General features: G+C 43.1%; 1 protein-coding gene across 3 annotated transcripts; it reads right to left on the bottom strand.

Moving 5' to 3' along the window:
• Nucleotides 1-1,113: 1,113 nt before the first annotated feature.
• emc10 (ER membrane protein complex subunit 10) lies at nt 1,114-8,690 on the bottom strand. Of its 3 annotated transcripts, none has more exons than XM_060891900.1 (8): nt 8,586-8,690; nt 6,087-6,153; nt 5,767-5,879; nt 5,580-5,681; nt 5,322-5,506; nt 4,915-5,005; nt 3,334-3,430; nt 1,114-1,407 (listed from the first exon to the last, which is right to left on the bottom strand). In XM_060891900.1, exons 1-7 carry the CDS (start codon nt 8,676-8,678, stop codon nt 3,347-3,349), a joined length of 735 nt encoding a protein of 244 aa, XP_060747883.1. In that variant the 5' UTR covers nt 8,679-8,690; the 3' UTR covers nt 1,114-1,407; nt 3,334-3,346. The 3 variants fall into 3 exon arrangements, with proteins under 3 accessions (XP_060747883.1, XP_060747884.1, XP_060747882.1); XM_060891901.1 differs by having other exon boundaries at nt 3,339-3,430; XM_060891899.1 differs by lacking the exon at nt 3,334-3,430.
• Nucleotides 8,691-10,000: the final 1,310 nt, after the last annotated feature.

Below are 10,000 nucleotides of genomic sequence, written 5' to 3'. Positions count from 1 at the left end.
CACTAATTACTGCAGTATAAACTAATTACCGCAGTGTTCAGTACTTGCAGTGTTCACTACTTACCGCAGTGTTCAGTACTTGCTGCAGTGTTCAGTACTTGCCGCAGTGTTCACTACTTACCGCAGTGTTCAGTACTTGCTGCAGTGTTCACTAATTACTGCAGTGTTCATTAATTACTGCAGTGTTCATTACCAACTGCAGTGTTCATTAATTACTGCAGTGTTCACTAATTACTGCAGTGTTCATTAATTACTGCAGTGTTCATTACCAACTGCAGTGTTCACTAATTACTGCAGTGTTCATTAATTACTGCAGTGTTCATTACCAACTGCAGTGTTCATTAATTACTGCAGTGTTCACTAATTACTGCAGTGTTCATTAATTACTGCAGTGTTCATTACCAACTGCAGTGTTCACTAATTACTGCAGTGTTCATTAATTACCGCAGTGTTCATTACCAACTGCAGTGTTCATTAATTACTGTAGTGTTCATTACCTACTGCAGTGTTCAGTACTTAATGCAGTGTTCACTAATTACTGCAGTGTTCACTAATTACTGCAGTGTTCATTAATTACTGCAGTGTTCATTACCAACTGCAGTGTTCACTAATTACTGCAGTGTTCATTAATTACCGCAGTGTTCATTACCAACTGCAGTGTTCATTAATTACTGTAGTGTTCATTACCTACTGCAGTGTTCAGTACTTAATGCAGTGTTCACTAATTACTGCAGTGTTCACTAATTACTGCAGTGTTCATTAATTACTGCAGTGTTCACTAATTACTGCAGTGTTCATTACCAACTGCAGTGTTCACTAATTACTGCAGTGTTCATTAATTATTGCAGTGTTCAGTACTTACTGCAGTGTTCACTAATTACTGCAGTATAAACTACTTACCGCAGTGTTCAGTACTTACCGCAGTGTTCAGTACTTGCTGCAGTGTTCACTACTTACCGCAGTGTTCAGTACTTGCTGCAGTGCATTGTGGGATTGATCATCTGCATTTTCCCTAGTATGTGATGTGGATACAACACGTCTGCACTGAACCTGAAACATCTGAACGTTATCTACAGATTATGATGTTAATAATCAATGTCTCGAACACTTGGATGATTTCCAGCACATTTTATTCATCAAATCAGTAGAAAAACAAACAAACACTGCGTTAAACTCCTTCAGTCTGATGTTCTTAGTTTATTAGCACGAGAATTCTTTTACATTAATTTAACATTTCTTAAGTTATTATATACAGTTTATAAACCAATAACAGAAGAATAGCAGTCGCCGTTGCCATGGTAATCATCGCCCACCGCCATTGGCTGCACCACCACTAGCTCCGCCTCCAGACTGATCCTGGGCTCCGGACATCATGAGGAAGAGGACAAGAGGGACGATGTACATCCACTAACCAGGAGAAAGAAGAGAGACAAGGATGGAGTTAACACTTCTGTCTGATCTCACACCTTTACTCTGAGGGGCGGTGATTAAAGGTGTGTTAATTATTAAACCCTTGTTGATTAGCGCAGAGATTTGATTAATCAGGTGTAGTTTCTTTGTGTGACACCTTCAGGTTCATCCCCATCATCTCAGTGTACCAGATGGACACTGGTTCACATAATTAACTCGTTGCTATGGTAGTTTCGTTCAGGGAGTTAATCAGAGACTCATTTATAGAGTTAATCAGGGAGTCATTCAGAGAGTCCATCAGAGTCATATGGAGAGTCGAACAGAGAGTCATTCTGAGAGTCGAACAGAGAGTCATTATGAGAGTCGAACAGAGAGTCATTATGAGAGTTGAACAGAGAGTCATTCTGAGAGTCATTCTGAGTCGATCAGAGAGTCATTCTGAGAGTCGATCAGAGAGTCATTCTGAGTCGATCAGAGAGTCATTCTGAGTCGATCAGAGAGTCATTCTGAGAGTCGATCAGAGAGTCATTCTGAGAGTCGATCAGAGAGTCATTATGAGAGTTGAATAGAGAGTCATTATGAGAGTCGAACAGAGAGTCATTCTGAGAGTCATTCTGAGTCGATCAGAGAGTCATTCTGAGAGTTGATCAGAAGAGAGTATATGTGTTGATTGTTCAGTGATTTTCAGATCCATCATTTTACTTTGTTTAGTGCAATCCAGTTAATCATCACACAGACACACACACACACACACAGCACTTTTCCACTGGACACTGTGGCTCAGCAAATCCCCCATAATCCCCCACGTTGTCGTTATAAGTACCTGAACCGCGAGCCGAGCCAGGGGGTGTGGGTGGAGCAAAAAAAGGACACAGAAACCAATTCTACTTTTGTAAGAACACACAGACACAAACACAGACAGACACACACACACAGAGACACACACACACACAGAGACACACACACACACAGAGACACACACACACACACAGAGACACACACACACACAGAGACACACACACACACACAGAGACACACACACAGAGACACACACACACACACAGAGACACACACACACACAGAGACACACACACACACAGAGACACACACACACACACACACAGACACACACACACAGACACACACACACAGACACACACACACACAGACACACACACACAGACACACACACACAGACACACACACACACACACACAGAGACACACACACAGAGACACACACACAGAGACACACACACACAGAGACACACACACACAGAGACACACACACACACACAGAGACACACACACACACAGAGACACACACACACACAGAGACACACACACACACACAGAGACACACACACACACACAGAGACACACACACACACAGAGACACACACACACACAGAGACACACACACACACACAGAGACACACACACACAGAGACACACACACAGAGACACACACACAGAGACAGACAGACACACACACACACACACACACACACACACACACACAAAGTTCTCAGTTCTAGCCGAGCCGCTGTGTTTGGTAGACAAAGGCTTAAAGAGTGAAAGACTCACACACACAGAATCAGGTTAAAAAATCTGAGTCCACTCCCAAGATCTGATAAATGTGGATTTTTAAAACATCTTACTTTTAACTGGAAGTTTTAAAAACTTTGTGTCTTTTGGAATTTCTAGATTTGTTTTAATTTAATTCTTACAATAGTAGAATTCTCAGTCTAGCTTTACTACATAAAGTTCTACATTACTGAAGTAGAATAAATGACTTTATAAAGTATTTTAAATACTTGAGATAAAATCAGCTCATTTTATTATTATTTATTTATTTATTTTTAAAGTGCACTCAGTCTTTTTTGCCCATAAGGAAGCAGGAGTGTGTGAGTGACTTCGGTACTTGACTGTGTAAATCACTGCTCTCTGGCGCCCCCTGCTGGGGGCTGTGCTGAACTGGTGGCCATGAGGAACACTGCACCTCCCAGAATCAAATACCACTGAAACACACACGTACACATGCTGGAACTGTAGACAATTAGCACAGCAGACAGTACAGGTCCAGATACACACTTTATCATTTACTCACACACACAAACAAACAAACAAACAAACATTTCAACAGCATGATCTAATAGATAACAGAACATGTCTAGAACATTCTCAGCATCTACCCACACAAACAACACTGCATCTGTGTTCCAGAGTCTGATGATAACAGACGCTGTTCTTAGAACCTGATGCTAAGATGAGTTTCAAAAAGATTGGTGTATTTCTTCACCTGATTCAATTCTGTGGAATCTGATTCTGATTCTCAGGATTATGATTTGGTTCTAAAATAATTCACCTGATTCAATTTGGATTAGATAAAAAAAAAACAACTAACACCTGAGATTTGGGTATATAAATGAATCAGCTGATTCCATTCCGATTCCCAGGATACTGATTTGATTATAAAATGATTCACCTGATCCTCAAGATTCTGATTTGATTATAAAACGATTCACCTGATTCTCAAGATTCCGATTTGATTATAAAACGATTCACCTGATTCTCAAGATTCTGATTTGATTATAAAACGATTCACCTGATTCTCAAGATTCTGATTTGATTATAAAACGATTCACCTGATTCTCAAGATTCTAAATTGATTATAAAACGATTCACCTGATTCTCGAGATTCTGATTTGATTATAAAACGATTCACCTGATTCTCAAGATTCTGATTTGATTATAAAACGATTCACCTGATTCTCAAGATTCTAAATTGATTATAAAACGATTCACCTGATTCTCGAGATTCTGATTTGATTATAAAACGATTCACCTGATTCTCAAGATTCTAAATTGATTATAAAACGATTCAACTGATTCTTGAGATTCCGATTTGATTATAAAACGATTCACCTGATTCTCGAGATTCTGATTTGATTATAAAACGATTCACCTGATCCTCGAGACTGTGATTTGATTATAAAACGATTCACCTGATTCTCGTGATTCTAAATTGATTATAAAACGATTCACCTGATTCTCAAGATTCTAAATTGATTATAAAACGATTCACCTGATTTGATTCCGCTTCTCAGGATTCTGATTTGCATATAAAATTATTTAAATGATTCGGTTCCGATTCCCAGGATACTGATTTGCATCACCATGCAGCATCAATAAGTATGTGTGTAAGCAGAAACGATGCCAAACACTGTGTTATCTTCTTCTGGTGAACACGAGCACTTGGTTCTTCTCCACTACGTTTTTTCCCCTCAGAGTAAAAACGCTTAACTCGATTTTTCGTATCAGTTTTGTTGAATCTTGCTAAAAGAGAACTTGAATCGTTTAAAAGACTCACGCAGAATCTTTCACGAAAGCATCATGACATCCATCAGAGACGATTATTTCAGCCCGACTCAAACGTGAACAAACATGAGGACCAGGTTGACTCAACATGCACTTTTCACACGTTTTAAATCCAAACACTCACGTATTTTGCGAAGAAGGACTTCTGCTCCTGGGGTTTGCCTTTCTTGTCCTGTTCCTGCTCCATCCTCTCGATAAACAGAGCCGTCTCAGGGCTGGAGGATGGAAACACATGCTGATGTTACTAAACAATTTTTGGGGGAAACAATAATTCGTTGCCTAAAGGTTAGAGAGTCTGACTCCTAACCATAAGGTTGTGGGTTCGAGTCTCGGGCCGGCAATACCACGACTGAGGTGCCCTTGAGCAAGGCACTGAACCCCCCCCAACTTTCAACATATTATTGCTGGTATCAGTGTGTGTGTGTGTGTGTGTGTGTGTTTGTGTGTGTGTAGTTAGAGTGAGTGTGTAATGTGTGTATATTTGTGTGTAGTGTGCAGTTAACGTAGTGTGTGTGTGTGTGATTTCCTCACGCTGGTGCGTTGACTGGACCCATGACACTGAGGGTGGTGTTGAACGTTTCCAGGTCCACGTCCTCCTCAACCTCGGCCCCACGACACGCCCCGGGCACCGTCACTATGGAGACGCCGATGAGGGAGCCACTGACGTCGGTGTGCAGCGTGATGACATCGCTCAGGTGCGACTCCACCAGAGAGCACTGAAACAGGGAAGAGAAGTGAAGAACCTGCACTCAGTGATACACAGTTAAAATAAAAACTCCTCGGACTCACGGCTCTGATGAAGGCAGTCAGGTGGCCGTCTGTCTGTCTGTCTGACTGCAGAGACACCCGGGGAACTCGGATCCTGTACAGACCGTCTACAGCCGCTACGTCCTGATCTCACACACACACACACACACACACCATCACATAATGAATGCTTTACCTTTCATTCCCAGCGTGTGCAGCGTGTACTGACCTTCAGTAAACTCCTGTCCTTCTCCGAGAGCTCCGTCTGCGACAGAACGGCGCCGTTCTCTCTCGCGGCCTTCAGATGGATCGTGCCACGTGTCCTGAATCTGGGCACGTCATCTGAGGTGATAAACAACATGCATCGTTATAAGTGTGTGTGTGTGTGTGTTCTACACTGTAACGTGAGGTGGTCCATCCTCACAGAGAGATCATAACATGCTTGTTTTTTCTGTCTCTCATCAGATCATATGATGATGATGATGATGATGATGATGATGATATTTACACTGACCTGTCTGTAGGTTCTGAGGTCAAGACAAAACTCACCCACTTCGAAAGAGTGCTGCAGAGTCACAGAGAAGCCGCTGAGGTCAGACTCCACACTGTCAGAGCTCTAAACACATTCAACACCAAACCACACTGTCGTTACCATGGTAACAGCTCCCACACACACTCTCCCACACACACACACTCTCCCACACACACACTCTCCCACACACACACTCTCCCACACACACACTCTCCCACACACGCACTCTCCCACACACGCACTCTCCCACACACGCACTCTCCCACACACACACACGCACTCTCCCACACACACACGCACTCTCCCACACACACACGCACTCTCCCACACACACACACGCACTCTCCCACACACACACACGCACTCTCCCACACACACACACGCACTCTCCCACACACACACACGCACTCTCCCACACACACACACGCACTCTCCCACACACACACACACACACACACACACTCTCCCACACACACACACACACACACACACTCTCCCACACACACTCTCCCACACACACTCACACTCTCCCACACACACTCACACACACACACGCACTCTCCCACACACACACACGCACTCTCCCACACACACACACACACACGCACTCTCCCACACACACACACTCCCACGCACTCTCCCACACACACGCACTCTCCCACACACACGCACTCTCCCACACACACGCACTCTCCCACACACACACGCACGCACTCTCCCACACACACACGCACTCTCCCACACACACACGCACTCTCCCACACACACACGCACTCTCCCACACACACACGCACTCTCCCACACACACACGCACTCTCCCACACACACACACACGCACTCTCCCACACACACACACACGCACTCTCCCAAAAACACACACACGCACTCTCCCACACACACACGCACTCTCCCACACACACACGCACTCTCCCACACACACACCCACTCTCCCACACACACACGCACTCTCCCACACACACACGCACTCTCCCACACACACACGCACTCTCCCACACACACACGCACTCTCCCACACACACACACGCACTCTCCCACACACACACACGCACTCTCCCACACACACACACGCACTCTCCCACACACACACACGCACTCTCCCACACACACACGCACACACACACGCACTCTCCCACACACACTCGCACTCTCCCACACACTCGCACTCTCCCACACACTCGCACTCTCCCACACACACTCGCACTCTCCCACACACACACACGCACTCTCCCACACACACACACACACACACACACACTCTCCCACACACACACACACACACACACACTCTCCCACACACACTCACACTCTCCCACACACACTCACACACGCACTCTCCCACACACACACACGCACTCTCCCACACACACACACTCCCACGCACTCTCCCACACACACACACACACTCCCACGCACTCTCCCACACACACGCACTCTCCCACACACACGCACTCTCCCACACACACACGCACTCTCCCACACACACACGCACTCTCCCACACACACACGCACTCTCCCACACACACACGCACTCTCCCACACACACACGCACTCTCCCACACACACACGCACTCTCCCACACACACACGCACTCTCCCACACACACACGCACTCTCCCACACACACACGCACTCTCCCACACACACACGCACTCTCCCACACACACACGCACTCTCCCACACACACACGCACTCTCCCACACACACACACGCACTCTCCCACACACACACACGCACTCTCCCACACACACACACGCACTCTCCCACACACACACGCACTCTCCCACACACACTCCCACTCTCCCACACACACTCGCACTCTCCCACACACACACACACTCTCTCCCACACACACACACACTCTCTCTCCCACACACACACACACTCTCTCCCACACACACACACACACACTCTCTCCCACACACACACACACACACACACTCACACTCTCTCCTACACACACACACACACACACACACACGCACACTCTCTCCCACACACACACGCACTCTCCCACACACACACTCTCTCTCCCACACACACACACTCTCTCTCCCACACACACACACACACACTCTCTCCCACACACACACACACACACACACACACTCTCTCCCACACACACACACACACACACACACACACTCTCTCCCACACACACACACACTCTCTCCCACACACACACACACACACACACACACACACACACACACACACACACACACACACACTCTCACTCACACAGATGTTAAATATAAACGGATTAAACATAACTCATACTGGGATGTTTTATTGGAGTAGTTTACTAATGTATGTTTCGATAACATCTCGATAAAATGTAATCAGCTGCATTTTCTGCCTTAATAAAGTCAGAATGACGTAAATAAAGACTTTAGCCGATTAGCCGATTAGCACAGACTAACATTCCCCATTTCACTTATACATTGTATAATATATATGACTGTAACCCACATGTTATTGTATTAAACACACACTCACCCTTCTGCCATTAGTACAATACACAAATTCTGTATAAAACCCAAAAACACTTAAAACAACCAGCGCACAGAATAAATATCCAGTCGGAGCCATTTTGCCGGTGCGAGCGCAGGAAATGACGTAATAGCGCAAATCTAAAAGCTCTCTTTTGCGTGTTAAAGCGAATAAACAGAATTAATAAAATTAACTAAAATTAATTAACGAATGCAGTTTACAGCTTATATTAAATATTTAGGTTATAATATGAGAACAAAAAAATAATCTCAAATAATCATTCTGATATTTTAATGTTAAATCTATTCAGTTTTACGTCAGTGCACATAAAATATATTATTATTATTATTATTATTATTATTATTATTATTATTATTATTATTATTATTATTATTTATTATTATTGTTATTGCTATTATTATTATTGTTTATTATTATTCGTATTATTATTATTAGTATTTATTATTATTGTTATTATTTATTATTATTGTTTATTATTATTATTCGTATTGTTATTAGTATTTATTATTATTGTTACTAAATTATTATTATTATTATTATTATTATTATTATTATTATTATTATTATTATTATTATTGTTATTATTATTATAATTATTATTGTTATTGTTGTTGTTATTTATTACAATATTATTTAATGATTCTATTTTAGATTAGTAATATGTAAATAATTTGCTATTTTATCAAGTGTGAGCATGAAAAATTGCATCTGAACACTTTCTTTCTTTCTTTCTTTCTTTCTTTCTTTCTTCATTGTAATGTCACAAATGTCTCTCTAAGCAAAAAATAAAAGTTTAAAGATGTTATATGAAGCAAGTCTTTATAAGACGTTTGTACACAATAGTTTTATTTATTTAAGAATTTATTATTATTGTTATTAGTAGTAGTAGTATTATTTTTACAGGAATCTCTGTGGACAATGATGTTTGATGATGACATTGTGATCTATAGTGAGAGTAGAGAGCACCTGAAAAGGTGGAGGTCTGCATTGGAAAGAAGAGGAATGAAAGTCAGTCATAGTAAGACAGAATCCATGTGTATGAACGAGAGGGAGGGAAGTAGAACAGTGAGGTTACAGGGGGCTGATGTCAAGAAGGTGCAGAGTGTTGGAGTGTTGTGTGTGTGATAGAAGAGTGTCAGGAGTGTTGTGTGTGTGTGACAGAAAAGTGTCAGGAGTGTTGTGTGTGTGATAGAAGAGTGTCAGGAGTGTTGTGTGTGTGTGACAGAAAAGTGTCAGGAGTGTTGTGTGTGTGACAGAAGAGTGTCAGGAGTGTTGTGTGTGTGACAGAAGAGTGTCAGGAGTGTTGTGTGTGTGTGACAGAAGAGTGTCAGGAGTGTTGTGTGTGTGACAGAAGAGTGTCAGGAGTGTTGTGTGTGTGACAGAAGAGTGTCAGGAGTGTT

This window comes from Tachysurus vachellii, chromosome 18 (assembly GCF_030014155.1).
Source record: "Tachysurus vachellii isolate PV-2020 chromosome 18, HZAU_Pvac_v1, whole genome shotgun sequence".
Lineage (NCBI taxonomy): Eukaryota > Metazoa > Chordata > Actinopteri > Siluriformes > Bagridae > Tachysurus > Tachysurus vachellii.
Note: the sequence above shows the minus strand (reverse complement) of the source record. Positions and strands in the feature narration are given on the sequence as shown.